General features: G+C 25.9%; 1 protein-coding gene across 1 annotated transcript in view; it reads left to right on the top strand.

Moving 5' to 3' along the window:
• Positions 1 to 567: 567 nt before the first annotated feature.
• LOC132922659 (rho GTPase-activating protein 20-like) overlaps positions 568 to 26,731 on the top strand; it is a 220,929-nt gene continuing 194,765 nt past the window's right edge. Inside the window, exon 1 of the mRNA XM_060986286.1 lies at positions 568 to 1,063. Within this exon, the coding sequence (XP_060842269.1) occupies positions 794 to 1,063 (270 nt within the window). The 5' untranslated portion in view covers positions 568 to 793. The remainder of the gene's footprint in view (positions 1,064 to 26,731) is intronic.

Here is a 26,731-nt window from a genome sequence, read left to right as displayed (position 1 = left end):
GAAAAACAATAATCATGCCAACAAACAGCTCAAAACGAGTCAAAATATTTGAAAATTTTTCCTTACATAGAAAATGATTATTTAAATATTTAGTTAAAATTTCAAGTTTCTATAGTTATTCATTTTTAATTTATATAACAAAACAAAGAAATCAATTTTGTTCAAAACCGGTTTAATCTAAAATATTCCTGTTTATCTTAAATTTTTTTATTATTCCGGAGTAACATTTTTTTTTACTTTTGACCTCCCAAAGTACTAGATTTAATTTTCTATCAAAACCACCCCCAAAATGAAAAATTGTAGAATATTTACTGCCCAAATAGTGATGACAGACAGAAAAAACAATTTAATTATTTTAAAATCAATACATTCACCGCTTCGCTCATTATCTAAAACAATAATTAGATAATAAAATTTAACTAGGACTAAAAACCAAAATTGTACCTAATAATATAAATTTGAGTGCGCTACCGACGGACCGGTCTCAGACGGACCGTCAAACGGGGCGGCGCTACAGCAGCGGTGATCGCAGCGAGTCATGTGCGCAGACTGCTGACTGTCGACAGTCGTTCGCTGCGGGTCCACGCGTGTTCGTCTTCCGTACGTCGTCGATTGTCCGTGTCGTAAACTGTTTTCGCGGAGGCACGTGCGCATTTCGTTTCCGAGGTCCGTTCGCGATCGCGATCACTCGACATCGCGTATTAGCGTCGTGTATGTGAGACTGCGTTCGTTTGTGCAGTTTCCGCGTTAATTTCCCGCGTCGACGGGAGCGAGCGCCTCCGGTGCAACAGCCATGGAGGACTCGTGTCCCGTGAGCAATGCCGCGCAACAAGCTGAGGCGCAGCGGTTCCGGAAACAGTCGAAGAAAATCGGCCGAAAATTGTCCCGCCGGCTATCGCTTATTACCAAAGTGCCAAACATATTTAACGTTAAGTTCGCCGGGGCTGAAAGTCCTTCAACGCCTCACAAAATCGCGCATGGCGTCCCCGCGACTACCGTCGACGACGATATCATGCAGGCGCACGAGATCACCGTTATCGCGCCTGACAAGACTCAACGATTGGTGAGTACCTACTACCTACCTACAGTACTATATATATATCCTCAGGTTTCTTTTTCAACAAATTATATTAGACGTGCGCAGATTTTAAAATATGTATAACTAACCGTTAATAGGTATATAGTATTCTGCGAAACCACCCTAATAATGCTTGGTTTAGGTTTCATGATGAAGTACAATTCGTATACGTATGTGTAGTGTGTTAGGTGTGTACCTAAAACTGAGTGTTTTATTGTCCCAAGTTACCGTCACAATAACGCCTACCTAATGTCCCTATTAAAATTTTTATAATATCCTTATTGCTATTTAAAATATTGTGGCTATTCAATAAAAAAATATTAAGTGCATTCCCCATTTATCATTTATCATTCTTCAACCGTACAGGAATATAGGATTTAAATTTAAAGTTGTATATATTTATAATTTTCAAATTAATATAACTATATAAATAATAGGACTAATTTTGAAGTATAGTTTGAATAAAAAAATAAAATAAAAAATAATTTATTATTTTTCAAAACTATAAGACAATACTTTAGATGCTTTAAAAATTAAATCTTATTCATTTTAAATTATAAAAGAAATCCGATAGTGGTAAACAAACGTTCAAAACATTTGGTAATGGAGAAATTCAGGTTGTCTGTTTACTAAACACGGTAAAGTAAACGCCATAATCCATCGTTTGGTCTGTTTGGTTTTAGTAACCAAAACCGTGGTTGAGTTTGTTTATACTTTTGACGCCTATAATCTATAATCTATCACCTATACTATCACGGCAGATCAATGGTTTAACCACAGATATATAAATATACCACGGTTATATATAATATACCACACCTTTCGCTTACGAAATACGAATTTCCACCCAAGAAACGTTACAAGCATTGGCGTTCATTTATTAAAGTATTAATAATACACCTCGTAATACACATGAATATATTATCAATATTTCAAGTTCGTAGAAATGTGTCGATGGAGCTATAATTTATATCAGTGTCTTTAATTAGTTAATCGCTTCTCAAAAACCGTTTAAATTCAGAATTTGAAATGGTACCTCTGTTATGTGTGCACTATTTCACTAAATTATTCTTTTAAATACAGGTAGTAACTAGATAAAGCTTCTAGACATTTTCTAGATGACGTTTTAGACAAAATTCGCAAAAGCTTTATACTTGTGAATAATTGTTTATTATACAAATATTAAACTAGATGCAATTGGATTGCTCAAATTATTTTAGTTTGCCCAAAATAATTTTTAATAGGTATCTGAAAACCATGTAGTTAAACGACTGATTTATACAAATTTGTTTGGTAACTCCGATAACTGTATTAGTACCTAGATATGTTATCGAATCCGTTCTTTGCGCTATTAACAAATTAATAAAATAATAACCAATGTAGATATAACCAAAAACGTTTATAGTTTTATATAAGTCTAAACCTAACCAACCTAAGCCAGAATATATCACGTCAAAATGCACTGTTAGTTTAATAAAAAGTTTTCTTCGCGACTTTTCTATGTTTTGAAGTAAAAGTTAAAAATGAAAATTTTTAAAAATTAATATTTAAAATTCTTCTTTTACATAAATATAAGTATACTTATAACTTTCATTGTACCTACATGGCTACATATTTATATCCATACTATTATAGAAGACAATTTTTTGAGACATTTTTGGGGTCTTTGGAGTAATATAGTAATTATATAATATATATAGCTAATATTCATCATTGAAATGAATTTACGTATATCGTATACAATAGGTATGTCTTATAATATTAAACTGATACTGATACTGTTATTTATACATAAATATATATGCATTACTTATAATATTTTATAGTTTTAAAATTAATTTATAACGCAATAAAAAAAAAACCTTCATCCTGCTTTTGTTAAAAAATATGGCGATGATCTCTTTATTTAATTCACGCAATAATTCTCATTATCACCAAATATGGATTTGTCCCGGTTTTGTACAGCTTAATAACACTATAGGCGTGGATCAATGATTACGCGACATGTGAAGTATTTTTTTTTAACAGTGAACAGACCACAATACCATAATCGTTTATTATAATCATTTTTTATATTTAATCAATGTTAAAATATGTACAACAAACAATTTTTTAGGAACGTTATTATAATATTTGATGTGTATTGTATACTTACATATGCATCTATAATATTACAATAGTGTTTGTGTTTATTAGTTTAGTAAAAAAAAATAATCCCAACGTAGGTACGATATTCAAGATAGGTTTTTTTCCTATATATGCTTAAATAGCTAGAAGAAGAATATACAAAAGTATGGTTAAAGATATCTGTGTATAATATATTTTTATTTTATAAAAATGTACCTAATATAAATTACATATTCCAAACATATTAAATGACTTTAATTTTCTTTGGTTCGTATTTTCCGTGGGTGTTCAGAAGAAAACAATACACACTGCATTTAAAATTACTTTATAATATTAGACTAGAACTATATTAATATTAATTTCTAAAATTTAATAATATGGTAAAGTATAGTACAATATTACAATTGGTGAATTGGTCACAATTAATATAATAATTTAAATTTAGGACTATAATACTATATCTTATAATATGTAATATGTTTATATACGTGACCTAAATCTTTATACTTAGTACTTAAAACTACTTAGGAATACGATTTATGGGTATTACCATAAATTTTGGTATTACAATATAACAAGAATTTCCTTATTTAAAAATAACTAGTATAAAAATATTTACATTTTTAATATTTACTAATATTTTAACAGATAAAGTGTATTAGGAAACATAAATTATTAGAAAAAAAATTTTAAAAATGCCAATAATAACTAATATGGTATAAACTTTAAAATTATGTGCACGATATGCGTGTGTTATGTTATGTAAAATCTACATGGAGTTAACGAACATAAATAAGTAAACGTACCTACCTATATTTTAAATGCATTCATTACTATGCATAATTTAGGTCCGCTTTCTCCAAAAAAAGCAGATGTAACATTGACATCAGTTAAAGATCAGGGGTCTTTAAAATACCATTAGATACAAGACGAAAGTATTTGATACACTATTTATTATCATTAGATGTTACTTTTAACAAACCTTTAATATTTCTAAGCAAAAATAGAACATTTAAACTTGATCATTAATAAATCAAGTAGATACTCTTTTTATATATGATAAAATGTAAAACCGAAAACACGTACTTATTTAATTATTTAGTTAGAATATTTTTATTAATTTCTGATTTTCGATATATATATATATATATATATATATATGATATGTATTTTGTTCAAATAATTTACTTCTCAGAATTCAGATCTATGAGTTTGATTATTTTCTTAAAATCAACTTTATAGAAATATACTTTAAATATACTTAATAGTTAATAATATTATGTAAATATAGTTATCCACGTAAATGTGAGGTATAGTTATATAGAAACTATGAGGTTAAGTTAAATAATATAAATTTTGAATGTTTAAATAATTATTTTTAATATTTTTCATCTATGTTTGTACACATTATTTAGTAAATACTTTTCTGTATTCAAGTTTGTAACAGTTATGATTTATTTAAAAAATAATCTTACAATAAATTTTATTAGGATTTCAGTTCAAGGTGGTTTGATTAAAAAGAAAATTATATCTTATTATCTTTCTTTCTTTTGTTCTGTCATGACTCATCTCATCAGGTGTCTGTGACAAGCTTCTTTTTTATTGCTTACCAACGCTAAATTATTGTGCTAGAATAACTTTTTATTTGTGTTTTCATGCAAATTTTCTTCAAAACATATCGCCGCCCACCATTCATATCCTTATCTGAAATAATATAGATAGAAAAAAACACTATACATTGTGAGTTTCGTCTAAACTTAAAGTAGCAAGTGTAGGAGTTTGCCGTTACATTTCGGGTTGGCGGATTTTCAATGATCATTGACTATTGAGCGTGGGTCTTAACTATGTCATTTCTCCGAACAGTGACCGTTTTTTTAATGGGCAACAATATTATATTATCTAAAGGAAAAATTAAAATACATTATACTTATTATATTTTTTAATTTGTGAAACGTAAAATATTCACTAAATTTTATAAAAATTAAAATGTTTAAAATGTAAATGTTTTATTACTAAAAAATATTTTATTGTTGATTGAATAACATGTTCATTATGCAAATTCTTTTTGGCAAAAATTGGTTAATTATCTGAAATTAAAATTCCTAATCAAATAGGTGAGTAATGAAAAGAAAACACATTTGTTGATTATTTCTTACTCTTCGTATGTTCAATTGATGAAATAATAAAATAATAAAAATACCCACTAACTATAGTATGTAATATACTACACATAATTAATATAGCTATAAGTTTTCATATTAAATATACATAAATGTCAATGGAATATTTGTTTTAAATATTAAAAGCTATATGTGGTTCCTTATTATTATTTATTATTGAATGTTGAAATATTCATATAAAATAAATACATTTTTTTTGTCTTTAAAAGGTTGTCTATCATGCATTTTTTATATTTCTATTTATTTTAGGCGGAGTGACAAATGTATTGATTTTACAATGATTGGTGAATCTAATATTTATTATAAAAAAATAAGCATTGAACATTTTTTTTTCAATTTTCAACTGATGATAGTTTCTAAATTGAATTTAGTTGGTATTTTTTAGATATTAGTATTGAAAACTCGTAATATTTTGTAAAATAATTGCGATAAACAGAAACAATTTTTGACGAGTTTGATTTTTATTTTTTGATAAAAACTTTATAATGAATACCCACGCGTAGATATTTTACATTGTTATTCATAATTAGTTTTCAAAATATTTTTATGCTTTTTTGGCTATACAATAGACATTTTCAAGTTTGTTTTAGTTTTTTTTTCTATAAATGTAGATAAAAATTTTTGCTTAGTTAAAAACCTTAAAAGTTTATTTTAAGACTTCTACAAAAAGTTTATTTTAAATAAAAAAAATCTCAAATATGTAGGTATAAGCACTTTTTATGACACTTAAAGTTCAAATTTTTATTTTTATTTTAATTAAATACTTAAATGAAGAATAACGATTTTAATTAATTTGATATTATTTATGTAAATATCGAACATGCAACTTCTTAATGTAGGTATATTATTATACTTAATATACCTACTCACAATTAAATTTAAAATTAAATGTTTTTGACTTAAGTTAATTTACTTACTGTATGACCATATTGAGTAAGTAATTACAGACACTACACGTAAAATGTGAATTAAGTGCTAAAATATTGCATAGAAAAAACAATTCTAAGGGAAAATGGTATTTCATCCTTTAACACTAAGTATATTTACTATGATAATATAAATATTTATAATGATATTAAAAGAAATTTTTTTACTATTGCAAGCCAATAACAAAGTATACTTAATACCTGCTGTATAGTAAAGCGGTTACCAACTTTCAGCCTTTTTTTTAAATTTATTTTATTTTACCTATATTAATTTTTTGTAATAATTGTAATTTCTTACACAAGATATACTATCCTACTAAATATAAAATAAAAATTTAGGCACTTAATTTCAATGCCTATGAATAAGGCTAAACATTTTTGGTTCTAAATTTTTGAAATTTTTTATATTAATAAAATATTTAATTTAGTAAAATTTAAAATTCAGTAATAATTATCGTATATGGGTGCAACACGAGAAATATTCCGAGACATCAATTTAACTGGTATTGTTGAATGTGCTTTATTCATACCTAGCCTGTGGCCATACACAATATTACACACTTCTCAACATAAATTGTGAAGTGCATATAGACATAAAAGATATAACCGTAGATAAAACGACGCATGTATTTAAAAGTGAATTTTGTAAAGTCGTATTGTTCTTGTTCCATAATATGTCTTCACCGTTAACTTTGAAATTAATTTTAGAAATAATTTAAAACTACTAGAGAATCTATTGTTGTATTTATTAAGTATTTTAGGTTAACATAGTATAGGTAACAATGATGTGTTGGTTTTTACTCGTTCTTTATGGAATTGCTAGCCTGAAGATCAGGTTATGACTATAAGCTTTAACAATATGGTTTTCTAGGCCACGTTTGTGTTTATAAGAGGAGTTAATAGGTAAACTGGTCGAATCAATTGTATACCTATATTAAAAACTAGTGTGCCACGACATAGAAAAGTAGCTTAGAGAAGAGATACTTTCGTCTTTACTGTATGTGTAATACATTATTATTAAACGGGAGCTTAAATATAACCAAATAGCGTACGAATTGAAATTTCAAATGCCACATAGCCTATATAGAATGTAATATATACATAATATATATGGTGTATATGATATTTAATCACTATACTTAAAGTAATCTCACTATTGAAATTTATTTTCTGAATGCGTATGGATTAGTGAATTATTGTTTTCAAATGCATACTAGTAGTATAACGTTTTCTCATTACATATTACGTATATGTAGTGAAATATATTATATTATATTGTCTTGTAGTGGATAAGCGGTCGAACATGAATATGTTTTTGACTGTATTGTATTGTAGTAGTGTCGTATACTGTAAAACATTTATTGTGGTTCACATTTTTTTATTGATATTTGTTGTAGATAAAACTCTTACATGACCATATGCTAGAAGTACAAAACATTTTTGACATTTTTAAAATCATGTATTTACTCGATCTTGAGTAATTTTAAATTTATAATGATTAACATAGGTACTCTCCCAATATGATATATATGGTTATACCTAACCTAACCTATAGTTTATACACGTAATGAAATAGATTGGTGTGATAAATGTCTTGGACTTAAACTTTTTGAATATTATTGAATCTAATCTAGGATAAGGCACCTTATACGTATATTCTGCGTCTAGCAGTAATACAATAATAACGCATAACTACTATACATCTTATATTTCTCGGTAGGTATGAAAACTCCGTGTTATTTTGTACTATTATAAGTTATTAATATTATAATATTGGTATAGTTGTTTAACATAACTTTTTGTCTCCTTCCAAAATCAAGCCTTCCGTATTAATTATGTTTAGAACTACATAAGAAAATAACAGACTATATTTATTTATCTACGACATCACAATACCTGATATTCATTGTAATAAAGCTATTGTTTAATCAAATTTAAGTTTTTTGGATGTCAATGAGCACGTTTCGGAATAGTATGAAAGAATTTTTAAGTGCTAAAGGGAACCGTTGTTCGGTTGTTGTTGTTGTTTTATATTTATTTTTACGAAGAAAGTAAACTATAAGCATGATAAGTCAAATAGAATATTATATTAAAATTATTATGGCAAAAAATGTGATAACATTATAAAAATATATGGCTAACCTTATTTATTGAACATATAATTTCACTTTATTTTGTAATATTATATATAGTAAAAGAAAATAATAAAAAAGTCGATGTTTGATGACACAAAACCATGCTGTGTTATTTCACTTTGTTTTGTATTAAACTCTATTTCCACTATTTTCATGGATTATCAAGTAACTTCAATTAAAAATATCCATGGTTAAATATAATATTATAAGAATAATAAAATAGCGCTATTGTTATAAAATTTAAATTCGTTTTCACTGTTGGATTTTTTTTCATGGAAGTTTTAAAAAACATTTTTTAATTTTATTTATTATAAAAGTTTATTAACGATAATATATTGTAGATACTACATTTACGGTACCATATTATAAATAAATAAAAGATGCAGATAATATATTTCAAAAAGAGCCTTCAATTTGTAAATAATTTTTATATTTTGAATTTAATTCTTAAGTTATTATAAACTTGTTCGCAATTTACTTTTTAACAATATACCTTAATATGCTTTTTTTTTTTTTTTTTTATTTAAGAGAAAAGGCTTCAACATCTAAGGTTATTAGCCTGACTTTAAATTATTACAAGGTATTTTTCTTAAAATTATTTTTTACATAATATATACATGTTTGGTTGTTACAATTTTTTTATAATATTTGTGATGTTTAAAAAGGTTAGTTTTTTGTCTGATTGATTTTCGCCAAGTGCTTCTGCTATGGTGGGTGGCATGTTGAGATCGTTGCGGATTTGGGAATATTGAGGGCACTCTTCCATTACGTGCTTGATGGTTAATGCAGTGTGACAGGGTTCACATATTGGTTGGGGTTCTTTACTGATTGGGTATGAGTGAGTGAGGAAAGAGTGTCCGATTCTGGTTCGGGTAATTGCAGTGTCTTGGCGTCGGTTGAGATTTGGAGAAGTGTTCCATTTTTTTATTGTTTTTTTGATATTTTTGAGTTTGTTAGACAATGTTATTGAGTTCCAGTAGTTTTGCCAAGATGAGAGGATTTTCTGATTTATAGAAATATGCTTTTTATATTATGTATTATATTATTTATATTATATTTTATTTTATAAACATTTTTAGTCGAACAAATTATGTTTAACTGTTTAACATTCGTAAACTTTGGTCATATACGTAAGCAATGAATTATGCGTTACGCTTTCTGCAGCTAGTTTCAGTGTTTCATTAATCACTAGTAGATGTTTGTAGCTTTATGTTAATATAAGTTTATTTTAGACAATAGTGCAAAATTTTCACTGTAAATAATTTATCAGCTAAAAGTAAAATTGTTGATTTGTCCAAATCCATTCGTAGGTACATTTATAAGTCATTAGAACCAATAAGTGTTTAGATTCTAAACTTTAGAATTTAAGTTGCCAAATCAAAGAACAAAGTTGGTGTACTGTTAAGTGTTGACAATGAGTTTACCCTTCTCAAATTCGTGATAGAGATATCTGTAGCTTTGTAAGTCACAATAAAATATTTTTAAATTTTTTTTTTAATTGAATCAATAATATCTGTTTCCTTTATTGTAATTGTCTAAATGATGTATTCAATAGTAGGTACTCACACGATTTTTTTTAACAATTTTAACGCCTTATATAATATTACGTGATAGATAAAAGTATTAAGCTATTGTTGTATCACTAATAGTACACTACATATACACAGAATTATAAATAAATCTCACTCATAGGTATTAACTTAATTTAAATTCTTAAAAGTCAAATAATAATTAAAGTTTAAAATTTGTAAATATTTAACATAAAACAATCTTTAGTGTTGTCTGAAAGTAGAAAAATGTAAGCTTATGCATTATATTATAAACATGGTATACAAATATAATCATAATATCTAAAGAATTATTATTAATTATGGAAAATGTATGAGTTTATAGTTAATTTATAACATAGAATATCTAAAAATTTTATCAGTTAGTTGTTCGTTGACGCTTTAGTTGAATGAATAAAACTAGGTAGTTACAAAATACGCGTATTATTTACTATGAGAATTGCCTGAGGTCTATTACTCATCTCGTATTCTCGTTACATTAATTCGTATATACATAACGTGTACAATTCAGATTTAATGACTTTTTTTATTTCAAATCATTCTTATTAGTTATTACTCACTTATTACTTACACTTCCGAATTTAAATAAATAACAGTAGGGAAAGCCGTGTTGTGAACGCGCTATATCCTATATATTTCTTAGATCTAACAAATAATTTAAATTATTGTTTTATTTCTACGTAACATAATCAATTTTTCAAACCGATGAGGTCATTGATATTTAATTTGGCAACTTATAAGAAAAATTTAATTGTCTATTCATCTCTCTGGATTGATCTAATTTACATCCGGCAATGACCTCCAAACCGGACTGGAATTATTTCCATTATGGCATATTATTTAGTACACTCCATGTACACATTGTTTATTATAGGTAGTGAAATCAGACCTGTTGCAATGAGAACGGATAAAGAATGGGTAAAAGAAAGAATTTTTATCCATTTACTACACGGTAGCTTTAAGTTCCATAAAACGATGATAAAAATGCCGATTATAGACATTACTTATTACGCACGTTACACGACCATGGTCAGCATTTATTTTACTGCAATTTTTACAAATCGTTAAATTTCCACATGCAACGTTAGTTATTCATAAAATCTTAATATATTTATCTATGAAAAAAAATATTATCTATACAAATGTAAATAATCATTTCATAGATGTGTGAAATGTGAAAACAAAAGTATTATTGTATAATAGATTTTTAGAAAAATCACTAAAATAGTAAAATTTCATAAATTATGGAGGTTAATTTAAGTTAAAATTAAACTTTAAAAACCCGTATCAATCTATAAAAACTAAATGAATTATAATATTTTGTCATCTTTCTTTACGTTATTATTTTTATACATAGATTTTATAATATAAATATTAAATAATGATTGTTATTTTTATAAAGAATTTCTATAATATATTATATTAATAAGTATTTTAATTTTTAGTGATACGATTAAGTAATAGTTATTGCTTTTAAAATAATGATTTCCTAGATTGGTACTTTAAAATTTAAAGATGAGTACATAATTTCTTTTTTAATTTTACAATTTTACAAATCATATGTAAATACTCGTTACGTCTTATATTATCGTCCTCATCATTATTTATTCATTACATTTCCAAATTTTTAATTATAATTTATTTTAAATTAAAAATAACAATACAAAACTGTTAAAATTTGCTTGTACATATATTATGTGGTAAAAAAAACATAAATACGCATTATTTTAACCCTGTACGTACCTATTTTATTAGTTTATTTAAAATTAATTGATTTCGCGTGTTTTAATTTGTAATAATTATAATTATAGCATCAAACATGATAAGAAAAACTTGAAATTAATGGAATAAATCGATAGTAAAACATGAGTAAATTATAATTTCTTTCCTGTATGAAATGTTCGCTGTGGTTTGAATTTAATTATATGATTTTTAAATTACGTAATTGTGTGGTATAAATAATTAAACGTGCACAATTTTAAACAATACAATTATAAAAGTGTGCGGTTTCCATGAAACTAGAATTGATGAAGTATAAAGAATTGAAAGACGTGTTTGAGAGAAAAAAGTACGTCATTAATTCATAAGTAGTAATACTATATAGGTAGGCACAAGATAATAATTTAAGAGCATGTCAGCGCACCATTTGTATTTCTTTTTTTTTTCCCATGCGCATCATAATAACCGATTTGCATTTAGCAGCATCAATCTTTTGTTTATTGCTAATATTAAAGTGAATTACCATATTATTAAACTTAAAGTTAAGAGCATTATATATGTGTTTGTATGGTAGCTTTTTTACAATTTTTTAATTGTTGTGCAAGTTATGAGTATGTAAAATATTATAATTAAAAAATTATCATAAATTACTGTATATATTTTATTTGTAGCCATTTGACTTTTATCTCAATATTATACACCAAATAAAAGATTAATATAAACTAGATAATAAATATAATAATTAATAATATACAATGTAGATTTTATGGTATATAATATAGGATGATATAATATTTAACCTAACTTAATTTTTGAGCCTATACTGTGGGCCGTGGGGTAACCTGGTAAGCGTTATACATATTTAGCTTTTTTTTTTTAGTTACGGCTTAGTGAAATATATTTTTCCAAATTATTCAATAAAACGATGTGTAGTAATAAATCTTAACTGATATAATTTGTCACTCCATCCATATGTATATAATTGCAGTGTACATTATTCTTAACCTGAAGCTATGCAATTATTACTATACCTTATCAAATTTTGAATGACATGCAATTTTTTTTTTAATTAAAAGAAAAATGGGTGACCTATCGTATTTTAGGTGACTGACCTTAATGAAGAAGAACTTAATAATAAAATGATTTAAGGAGTGTCTTTATACATATTATTCGTTGTATAAACAAACACATTATCTATATGGGTTCTACACTTTTTGAATAATTTAATTCGTTAAATGTTGTGTCGTACATTGATAATCATATTTTTTTTAGATTTTGAGAGGAGCGATAAATGTATTGACAATAATGTGACTTTGGATAGCAAATTAGATCTAGTTTTCACTTTTGACAGATTAAATTAAAAAAATTTCTAGTATTTTTTTTTTTTGATCAAAAAAATAAATAAAAATAAACTAACGAGAATATTTATTCTAAACCAGATTTAACTAAATTGATTATTTTTATTATATTATAATTCAAATACTAATAGTAGAAGAAACTTAAAATTTCGCCAAGTATTAATATTAATATTACTAATTAAATATTAATATTATTTACTAAATATGGTAAAATTTTCGAAATATTTCGACTATTAAAGATTTTTTCAGTTTATAACTAATCAATAAAAAATTTACGAAAGGGTAAAAATACTTAAATGTTTAATACAAGTTTCGCATTTAAAAAATAATCGACAATTTAGTCACAATATTTTTATATAAGCATTTAAATTTAGAATTTTAACAACATTCGTGGGATTTTCAAAAAAATACAAGTTATCTACTTTGTAGTCAGAAATTCAGAATTACATAAAAATGTTTGTTTATACCTAAGATTTTAAAACTCAATACAATAGGTTCTATAGGTTTTCCAACTTATATAAAAATATACTTTTACTTATATTAAATTATTATGAATTTTATTATACGCAATGATATATTTGATTTACTTTAAGATAATATTTATTTTTAAATATATTATAATAAATCTATTTTTGCTGTATTACGGTTTTTACAAAAAGTTGAAATTAAATTTTGAGTTCTATTTTTATAATATGTTATAAATGTATATATGTAGTTATAATAATAAAATATTATACATCATCTAAAAAAATTAAAATGAATGGTTTTAATAGCTATATAAAAACAAAACATATTACAAAATATATTTATAGACTATAATAATGTTATAGACTGACAGTAAACAGATAATTTTCGATCAGAATCGTTTTTTTTATGCAATGATATATTTTTGTATTCAAATTTAATACAATATTAAATAATACCATAATAGTGACCTATTTGACATCTGATGTAAGTACAGCAGAGTGGTACTTGACTAATTTTTTAAAATTTTAAATCAATTTTTAATTGTTTCACAACTAAAATTGGAAATGGAATATTTGATACACCTAATATATTGTGCTATATTAATTTTTTTTCAAAAGATTGTTGCTTTTAAAATCATGATACTTAAATATATATAATAAATAATTAGAAAAAAATAATTCAATTTTCTCAATTTTCTTTTCAATTATGAATCTATTTTCAATGTAATTTTTACTAAAATAGTTATTTATATTCAAATAGAAATATTTATTATTAAAAGAAGGTATTTAGTTTTTATTCGAATGGATTTAGGTGTTTGTTTTTTCCCCACAACATCCAGTTGACATTGGAGAGTTTTCACTTTGATCACTCTCCGCTGCCAAACCCGTTTGGGCTATATGCGCGACCACAGGTTTTATACCTACTATTGAACATCGACGTGACAAAACGTTCATATAGGTTAACGATTTAATAATTTTAATTTATCTACCTAGTTTAATCATTGAAAAATATGTATACATTATATAGATATACACATACAATAAGTTGATCGCAGTTTTAGTTGTGCAATAAAAGCTATGGATAAAAATAATAATATTATAATAGCCTATATAAGTATGTATATATAATTTTCTGTTCGCGAAAATTTGGAGATATTATATATTTTAATTTTGTGGATCGTTTCTTAATGACGCATATGTAGTTATTATATATTAATAAACTTATAATATACTATATAATATATATACGTATATATTACATAAAGGTGGCGGGGGGCACACCGATCGTTGACTCCTATAGGGGCATGCAAATTGCGCTTAATATACGTATACACACGTGTACTGTAATATATATGTATATAATATATATATATATGTTTATGTGCATATTATATTGTATGCAGTTTATACGTATGTGTTTAGATTTATATTGAACAGGCGTCATTGTGCTATGAAAATTGGGCAAAGCGTATTGTTTGACCAGTAGCGACAAAAGAGCCGGCGTGCACAATGTCCGTGAAGGCCGAATAAAACGCGGACGTGCAACGTACTGGTTTGTGCGTTGGCGAGGGGGGGATCGTGGGGGAAGCGATAGGAGAAACTACAGACGGACGAAATTAAAAAAAATATATATAAAAAACGAGCACGCGTTATCACGTCTACCTATATTGTATATACGATAATATTTGTATTATTAATACCTGCATTTTATTTTTGAAAATTATTATTGTGTCCAAAATTCAAATTTTTATATTGGGAAAGACGAAACGATAAATAATTTTATTTATTGAGTCATTTTGAAAATGTCAATACAAACGTATTGTATTAATCAACTGTATATTATAATATTCACACATATATATAGTTATTATTTTTGTATTACATTTTATCCAATAATTATTTATCATTTTCTACTGTACTAATATGCTGTTTGGTGTTTCGGATAATTGAAATCATCCATAAAATGAAATGTTTTTAGTACCTAATTTGAATATTTTGGGATTTGAAATTTGCGTAAAAGGGTTTATTTTAATATTGGTTATATATTTTTCTATTGCAGGTATAAGTTTAAGCGTTCTATTTAATTTTTAGTCCATTGGTCGTTATTTATGGTATTTAAATCTAATAATACACTATGACTAATTGGAAATGTAACTAACAATATTTCAATAAGTAATGATTATTAATATTTAAGTAAGTACTACACTACCTCCTATATAATCATTAATCTACATACATAATATACACATAGAAGTATTTATACCCCTGATCTCAATACCTATTTATTATTTTTTTCACATTTCATTATATTTAATTTCGAGATAAATTCATTAATTTGTGTAACGTATGATGAATATTAATAGTGTGTCATAATAATTATTATTTTTAGCCTTATCGTGATTGTGCAATTATTTTTTTGTTCGTACCTTTATGGATACAGTAATAAATTAATAATACTATTATTTATTACAATTGATCAAATTTAATAATTAATGTACATAATAAAATAATGTAAGAATACATAATATATAATATAGTATGTATATAACAGTTACGTATATACGTAACAGATTTTCAAATATTTTAGAAACATTTTAGCAATATACAAAAAGCTTTGTAATATTTTAAATTTTAATACATCACCTTTATGTGTGTGTACTGATACTTATATACCGAGATTGGTAAGTTAAGTCACTAAATAAAAAAAGTAGTAAGTAAATTGAGTGACGGAAAAAAAAATGTTAATAAGTTATTTATAGTAGGTACGTATAATTTTATAATTATGGTATAAATTAAAATATATTATGTGGTTTTTATTATATAATGTTCTCGGTCAAAACTTAATTGACAAAGATTTAACAAATTAAAATTGGGTTATTATATTAATAGTACCTATATTTGGTCATTTGCTCTCTTAAGTGTTCTTCTTTATCGAACGTAATTTTCTTTTTTTGTTTTGTGCTTCATATTTTTTTATGCTTCTCTGGCTGTACTTCTAATTATTCGTTAACAAAATTAAAAATATTTGGATGAGGGCTGTAAAAGCATCAGTTTAATACTGCATGATATGATTCACAACTATTTGTTGTACGCACTGTAGTAGCTGCCAATTCAGACCAAATATGTAGAATCAGGTGAGATATAAGTGTCTAGTACTCTAGTGTATAATCACAAAATATCTATATCATACCATTTGGTTGTATGGATATTAGATTTTCTACAAAACATTCGTCATTCGCCAATTTCTTCAGGTGTTAGAAATGGCAAACCAAAAAAATGCTTTTTCTATATGTTTAAACTGTTGTATTAATATTATATATTAAAGTTTTAAGTTTTTAATACAGTGTACTCTCGATTATCCGCGGAATAGGGTGGCAGGGCATCCACGGATAAGCGAATTCCGCGGATAATTTAAAAAATTAAAATTACGAATAAACGTATCAACAAATACCAAAAAGTATTAATATGTATTAAACAAGCGTATTGTATTTTACGTCGTTATCGAGTAATTGGCTATCAAAACCCAATTAAACCGATAATTATGTATAATGTAAAGATATATATATTTTTTTGTATATACATATAGGTATGTAGATGATTCCGCGGATGACAACTCGCAGATAATCGAGAGTACACTGTATTTATTAAGTAGACTTAGTTGCGCCATTAGTTTATAGCTGGGACCTAACTTACCTTCTATATTTTAATATTTTATACTCGGGACTCAATTACCGCTTACAAAATGTATACAAATTATCACAAACCCAATTTACCTAACCTCTTTTATACCTATACTATAAAAATGTCTGAAGAAACATTTTGATGGTGATAACTGATAATATTAAGCAAGAGGTTTATGGTAAACATATTATTATGTTTATTTAGACAAATTAAAGTTAACATCATGCTAAATATTACATATTATACTCTAATAATATTTTATTCAATAACTCTTATTAAAATGCATTGTTTATATGTATAACCCGAGTATAGAATGACTGATAATTGCTGTTCACTTGTATAGTCGTATATTACTTTAAGTTAACACAACTCGTAAGAAATAAAATAAAAATGCTTTATATATTGTATGATATAATAATATTACACGATGACTGATATACAACAGTTGTAATGATTATGTACTATGATAAATATTAGTTGCATACGTAGTTTTTGAAATTATATTTTTAGTATAATTTTTAGTATTTGCACACTAATATTTTTTTGTTAGTACCTAATTATTTATATGAGTTGGTATTGACAATTGACATAATAATTAAAATAAATGTATAAATAAAGCTGAGAATAAGTCTCAACTCTCAACTGTTCTTATCGTCTGCTCCCCCTTTTTTTTTTTAAAGAATATTTGATTAAATGTTAATTATTTAGTTGACCTCAATAATTTAGTATTCTATAAATGTATATTGTATAAATAAGTACTTATGTTGAAGCGTTTATTTTATCCCCTTATAAAGTTTTTCAAAAGACATAACTAGTTAATTAGTTAATTGAAAATTGCAAATAGAATTTATGTATAAATATACTTTAGTGCTTAGAGCTTACACCAAAAACGTAGTGTAATTGAGTTGCATTATTTGTTTGTAATCGTGTAAATATAATTGGTGGTTCCGGGGACACGGTTCGTCCTTGTGCCATAACTAACGTCTCATAATAACCAAATACCGTATAATATGATATATTATATCCATGTTTGACCCCCTCCCCCTCCAAGTGTATATGACCTCTGGTTGCTCCACGGTAATGGGACATCGTGGTTCATTGGATGTGCAAAACCAAAGATTCTGAGATCAAAGTTTACCATGTAGTGTTGATTATGTTGCTTAACGTATAGGTATTATGTTTTTAACTCGAAAGCGTCAATGTAACATTCAAAACTTACTATTTTTATAAAATTACCATCATAGACTGATACTCGTGCGTATGTATAGGTAAGCACACACATGTTTTTACCTGATATTACGAAATTAGTTTTTTCTTCTTATTTTTATGTAACAAGTAAATTACGGGATCACTAATATATCCTTCAATTATTATAAGTTCTAACCTGACGAGTACACGCCCAACAACACCTAACTCCTCTTGTACTATACATACACGTAAAGCTAATACAACTATATAAGTGAGCCGGTCTCGTTTCTGCAGAAACTGTCAAGACTCGCGGGTTGTTGTTTTATTCCCATTGTTCTCACACTACCGGGTAACACAATATAAAAGGATGTGTCAATACGGTTCGGAAGAGGATCGGCTCTATTGTGGCGGGCTATATTATAATAATGTAGATAAAAATGCATTTTTGAAAAATAAAAATTTAAACCTAGTAATAATAATTGGTTGACCTCAGATAACCCATTTATGTTCATTAAACCCATCCCGTTTGTTCAAGTCTCTTGTTTGGATTGTATATAATTTTATTTGTGTATTATATTATATAGGTATAACTATCTACTTATAATGTTCGCGGTACTATAGGCTACGGCCGAGTCACGCATGCCTAAAACTATGTATGTTTTATAAAATCTTACCCAAATATTTTCAGTATTTTACCCAAATATTATATTAAAGCCTAAATTTAAAAGATTAACATTGGAAATATATCATTCTTGTGAATTTAATTGAAACATCATTATACTATATCGATCTAAATTACCATTTAATATACCAATTATTTATCGTTAATCCGAAGTAGACATAGGTACATTATAATTTATAATGCTTTTATTTTTTTTTAAATTTAAGCTAAATGGACAATAAAGCTAATTTGATTTTTAATTTCTATTTCTGGTAAGGAAATTAATAGTATTCATAAATCTTAACTAGATGTCCGCCAATCACTCATTCGAGAATTCCGTGCAATTAAAAATGTTTGACTACACAGTCTACACGTACTAAATACTTGGCTAAATTAATACGTATTGCATTAGTTATACAAAATTTGAAATTTGTTACTTAACTATATAAATTATATATATTTATTTTATCAACTGAAATTTCAAACTAATGTTTTTGAATTATTTAGGGTACACAGTATAAATATTGTAGGTACATTTTTTTCATAATAGTCTTGTGTTATATTTGCAATTTTTCGTATATTGCGAATATTGTTTACTAAAAATACTTGCTATTTTGTCGACAAACTAGTTAGATAATTATAGAATATATAATATTATTTATGCCCTCATATTCATCTACATATGTATATATATATATATAATACATACGTCTGGTAAAATACTAACCCCTCTCTTTTCCAAAAAAGCTTATACAGTTGTACATACAAAATTAATAATTATAATAATAGATATAAAAATAACTATTCATTAAAATTTTTAAACGTAAAAATGATGACTGAACTGTACAATATTTGAATTTAAACATTTATCTGTACGACTGTACGTTTGACTTAATAATTAATATTAAAACATTAAAAATTAATTATATATGTCATTAGTTTATAGGGATAAAAATTCTTAAAAAATGAATGGTTCTAAATTTAAATGGAGAATACTAAGGAATGCATTAGTGAAAAATACATTAATTACAATTAATTAAAAATGAAAATGTACGTATAATTTAATACTATAAGTGTAAGGTTAGAGCTAAAGTCACTCAAGTTATCACAATATTAAAATAAATACCTATAATTTCTAAAGTGCTGCTATATCGGTGATTAAGTTTACTAAAACTATCAAAAATATTATTTCGGTATTTTGTTTGATCTTACATTTGTATAACACTATAACATACAATATAGTATAGAAATATTGAAATGCTTTTAAAATGCTATGAAAAACAAGAATTTTATTAAACTCTGACTAACTAAAAAATAATAGAGGTCATAAATTAAGATGTGCGCTTGAAAATATCCAATATTTATTTTCTATATTCATAGAGTATGCGTGACAAGACTAAAAAATTTGCTTTCTGAAATTTATTTAGGTTTAGGCAGTCATATACACTTAATGAATGGTTTCCAGCTCATAACAATTGTACATAATAAAAACTATAATTATTTTAGGTATAGCCGGTATAGGACCATAATGTATATAACCATATTGTAGTGTAACGAGATATATTTTCTAGGAAATAACTAAATTAAACTTCTTTAATTGTAAAGTAATTTTAAAGTCAATATATTTAATTCTCCTTATTTTAATAGACAATAAACTTAAAATAAAATTTTTTTGTCAGATAGAAAATCATTATCAAACTATTTTTAACAAGTAATTTAAAATTAAAATTGTTTAAATTCTGTTAATGTTTAACTATAATGTTTTAAGTTTTCATGTGAACTACACAAATTTACCACATTAATCTTTTTTTAAGCTATGAGCTTTTTACATTGAAAATTATCTACTTTATATTATATATTTTCTACATTTCTAGGAAAGATTTACTTTCTATTTGTTGTAAGTTTTGATGTTACTTTTCCGACTTCAAGGCTACGAATCTTATTGTGTTAGGTATTATCTACCTGCTAACCGTTTGCCATACTACAATATTATTGTAACAAAAATATGATTTCATCATGATTACAAGGACATCAGTTGTACTCTGTACAAAATCTGTCGTTTTTTTGGTACGGCGTATTGTGTACATTGTTTGATCGATAGATGTTGAAAACATTAGAATTTTCCGTTACATGTATGTGGTTCAGAAATAATCATTAAATTTAGATTCGGAGTTTATAGATGAATATATTATATTGGTTTTATAATAATGTACCTAGTTGGCTAATATACTTATAGTATCCGTACTACATAATTTTATGTTCTATATTGTGACATACTGTTCATGTAGTCTGTGAATAGTATGTACGTAAACTACTAAAGTTTTAAATTTTAGATAGAAAATATTGTTTGGACGATACTAATTTAAGGACATACCTTTTATAAATTTTCCATAATCAATTGAATTAGACAGAAAAATTAGGATCGCGAATAATTCGTTATTAACAAAAAATTTTATATTATAATTTATAATAATGCAGCAGAATATAATATTATCAGAAATGTGGCTATTGATTATTTACCCTTAAATTTTCTAGCATTATGTCATATTGTGTTATATACAGAATTTTTAAAATACAAGCGTATATCTGACATTTTATTTATTTTTGAAAAAAAATATATTTAAGTAACAACGGTTGTAGAATATAATAATTCGATGATATTATTATTATTCAAGAAATATTTTTATTTAATATCCGTAGCTTGAACTATTAATAGTTTTTAATTTAATTTTTGGTTATTGAACATTATGTAAAAAATAAATTTTATTTATAATTACTTTCAAATTGTCTATTTAAAAAATATTTTAAATTTTAAATTATTTTTTATTTGTAACTCAACTTTTTTAAATGAACCTATAAACGGTGTTATAAACTAAGAGCAGATCAGAATCGTTTTTTTCGAATGTAGTTATTTTGTCATTGCTTTCAAAAGTATAAAAATAAGACACTTCCTACTATAAATAATATATAGGTATATCCAGTATCCCAGCCAAGGTGAGGACTGATGAGGGATGTTTGATGTGTACAAATGCCCGTTATCTGTATCTCATTCGATTTTCGTTATGGCTTTTGTCTAACATTGTTTGGTCTCTACTGGGACAAAATGTCAAAATGTATTATAATAAATATTTTGTACTGTCAGAATTTTTAAATAACTATATAAACTATAGGGAGTCTACCTTGCCATATTGTGTTAATACGTAAATATATAAACAGCATGTGCTTTACACTGTACAGCGTCTTAAACTAACAATAATAGGTATTACAAAAAAATTATATTATGCATAGGTATGTATTATGTATACATATTCTCCTTAATAGTTGCTATTATTTAGCTTATGCAGTTATGTTATGTATATTTATAAAATCTTTCGCTTATAAATTAATCATTATAAAATTGAATTTTTTAAATTATTTAAAATATGTATATTTTGAATTGTCTCAATAAAAAAACGTTATTTGTTATCGGTTTATCACTGAAATGAAAAATGTTTTTTTTTTTATATAAATATTAAAAATGTAACTCAAACTTAAATAACCAAGAAAATGAAAATTATAAGTATATCCTTGTGTAATAAAACATTTAGATTAGAAAATGTTTAAAACTATTTTACGCAATGTCTTTTATATAATAATCATTTTAATCAATGTTAATGATTGTATTAAATCATATTATAAGTAATGAGCGAAAGACGTATGATATTATTTATATTTAAAGCTAATAAGTAATTACCAACGATTATTAATTATAAGTATTATTAATACATTACATAAATTAATTTTTGATTTGACTGTCTATATAAATAAAATATTGAAAGTTTTAATGAGCCATTCCCCTCCACCATTTGCTGTATCAACTTCATATAAAAATAAACTGTTATTGTTAATTAATGATTTTATTTTTTTTACTATTTTAGGTTCCTCCCCCCATTTTAAAATCTTGGTTACCCCACTGTCCGATAAACAATATACAATGATTAGATTTTCCAAAATGAAGAATTCTGTCGTCTTATGTAGTACTCACTAACTCACTTATAAACAAAATAATATGTGCTCCTTGAAAACAGTTGAACAGTGTTTGATTTTGTATGCTTATAGATAGGGATGACAGTTGTTTGAAAATATTTTTTGGTAAATATTTTATTTATATCCGCCCTACTCTGACACTAATCAAGCGTTTTGTTAATTACTTTTTTATTTTTAGATTCTTCCTATTTTCATTATTTTAAACGTTATTGGTTCTATTGTGGTGTATATTTTTCATAGTACCTTAATGCCTATGCATTTTAATTAAAAATAAGTACATCGTTTTGATTTGTTCGAGATCCACACTTAGAGTAGAAGAGGGATTTTGATGATAATATTATATTGTCCTGGAAATGCGCTGAACTATAGTATAGTGAACTTCCCACTAATGATTGTAATTTTAGCGTAGATATAGGAAACGATCATCATTACTCCAAAACTGGATGACTGTATCGTGGAACGAAATAAATAGGTGAACAATCTAATTAAGAGTGGGGCTACAATATTTTGCATTAGTTTTTCATTACGTTTGTGTGACCTACACCGCTTGTAGTATCATCAGAGTCCTTCGCGTTCATTTTTTCCACTACTTATTATAATATATGCTATTTCACTAGTGCTATAATTATTATTACGTAGGTATTGTATCGTACTATAGTCATCGTCTGTTCATGTACGAGAGAATAACGTGTGCGAGTTCGTCTGCTGCATTAATTCGTAGTTTTCATTTCTGAACGGTAATACGTGCCCAACGTGCTAAATGTGATCCGTGAAATTGATTTTCTCTCTAATGTAAATTGACATTAGATGGAATGCACGCGTGTATGTGTAATGAGATCGTTCATTATCCTTTGATTAGATATTTAACAGACGTACAATTGTGCATTGTTTGATATGAATAAAATTCATTTATTCATTACCGATGGTTGTCATTTTTTCAAACTATATTTTATAACACAGAGCGCTGATAACATTTTTATCTATTAGGTGATAGAAGAGAAATTTTACTGTTCAGCGTGATTCTCCAGACCAGAGGTTTCCAAATTTTTTTGACCTATAGACCGCGTGCCAGTTTGTTTGTTTTTCACAAACATCATTATAATATATAATATTGAATTTTTACAATTTCGTCAATCTTTTTTGATAGTTAACTCAAAACTACTCACTCGGAAAGAGTTTTTTGAAAGAAAATTTATGGTATTAAAACCCATTGCCATGATGGACTAGAGTCTAAATTGTCGTGACTCCGTATTAATTTTGTATCTAATCTTCCAAATAGAGAGTTTAAGTATATCTCAACTTCAATTAGTTAAGGAAATGAAATAAATATGTAACTTATATTTTTTCAGTTGAATTAAACATGCACATAATGTTATAATATAATATTTAATGTTAATTCATGAAATAATCAATGGCACATAATTTCATAACTCGTGTTAACAATTTGTTGTATAATTTTATTGATACAAATTAAAATACCTACACACTCGATGATTTAGTATGAAACAATAGTAAGTTTATTTTATTACTTATCAGATTTGCTTAACATCAGTATTGTTAAATTGATCACAAGTATTTAATTATTAAACAATTAATTTATAAAATAAAAATAATTAATCATTACTAATTATTTTTTTTATATATAATATTAGTAATGTTAGTTACAAACTTATAATCTTAATAATAATAATTTTATTTAGCAAAAATATACAATTTACACTAATATATGCGAAGAAAATGTAAGACACATGTTTGCAACTCCCCTATAAGCATAAGCTATTGTTTTAATACGTATAATAATTTAATTTGAGGAGATATTAATTAACATACTAATATTGATTATATATATATGTGTATATTTTTAATTTGAGTATTTTATACACTTTTATTTTAAAAATGCCTAAACTATAATAATTATAAAAAAATTGTATTAACAAAATATAAAAAAATGTAATCAACTGCCTATTACAATAATAGAACCACTTCAACAGCTGTTAAAATTCTGGTTTAGTATCTGTATCTACATAATATTTTAAGGAAATATAATTTTTTTTTCATTGGTATCTATATTTTATAAATATGGTCTACAGTAACTATTAGAAACTAGCACTTTTGATCTTAAAATATACCCCAGACTAAATATATGCATAGTGTCTGAATATATATATATATGTATTTAGTCAAATACATAATAATATATAAATAAAAGTAATTTTTTCAATTATTTTTTTTCACCTTATAGGGTATAAATACTTAATACTGTATTAAAAGACCCGCCGCCATAAATTGCTTTCTTTCTTTGTTGGTGTATAAATCACCCGAGTAAATTAACAGAAAAACGAAGTGAAAGCCTTGCGAGACTTGCCATCCGTATGCACATATGCACATTACATTATAGTAACCTCTCCTCCTCTTTGCATAATATAAGGTATCTTAACAACTGGTACTTATAGGCATCGAATATAGCTGTTTAAATGCACACACACTGTATACACTATGTACACTATTCTACTAAGTGATGTGTTGTTATACCTAGTAGATATATTATCATTATTCATTACTACTAGTCATATATATATAGTACACTGAACAGTGGTAAATAAAAATATTGCTTATAACACAGTTGAAAAGCACTATTATGCCCTTCCCAATGCATATATTATTTCCCTAAATAATATATGCATTATTCAATATATATTATATATACGATCATAATACGACTACATATCCAAATACGATTTATAAATAGTACCTATTGTAATTGTGTTCTTTGAAGCATATTTTGTCAACCGTATTAATATTGTACCTATTGATAAAATGTACTAATTTTATTAATGTTTATAATAACGAATTCGTCGGCATATAGTGTATTGAAGTAAAATGTAATGAGAAATAATTATGAGTGTTCAGTCTGCAGTAAAATATCTATCATAAGGCATAAAGTCAACCTTTTACGAATTTGGTAATTTAAAATGCATATTATAATTAATTGGACATGTAAAATACCTATTCATTTCACAAAATAAACTTGGCAGTCATACAGTCGTACAGAAACAAGTATTAACTACAAAGTAACACAATACTATGTTATGTTGACATTTGCACCAGTCGAAAGAAGTTTTCGTTAATGAAAGTGCTCGGAATGCAGACGTGCCCTACAACCGTTTATGGGTTATTCGCACATAAGATAATATTATTATAATGAAGTACATGACACTGTGCCCGTACATTTAATGCCTCACACCCCTCTGTACTATACGGACAGCTTCAAAAATAAAATTAAAATCATTATACGTACGTGATCGCGCGCGCCGTTTTAACTTTTAAATACTAAATTATGATATGGCAGTATGGCACAGGCCGTGTGGTCGTATTATGAGTTACGCATTATATTATGTATGAGACTTCAATATGACATAATAATATGCGTGTACGATATATTATATTTTTACAAGAATTGCATACGAAACGTTACAGCATAGCTCATGTGTTCCGCAAGTTTTCTTCCCACACATATGTTTACCACCGCTGTTGTATCTAAATAACTACTGACTTACGTAGGTAAATTGGACGTAAGTAACTACTATACAATGGTCCTGCTAACTAAACAGAGTAAT

The sequence above is a fragment of the Rhopalosiphum padi genome, chromosome 2, assembly GCF_020882245.1.
Source record: "Rhopalosiphum padi isolate XX-2018 chromosome 2, ASM2088224v1, whole genome shotgun sequence".
NCBI classification, from domain to species: Eukaryota; Metazoa; Arthropoda; class Insecta; order Hemiptera; family Aphididae; genus Rhopalosiphum; species Rhopalosiphum padi.
The sequence above is the reverse complement of the archived record's forward strand: the minus strand, read 5'-3'. Positions and strand labels throughout refer to the sequence as shown.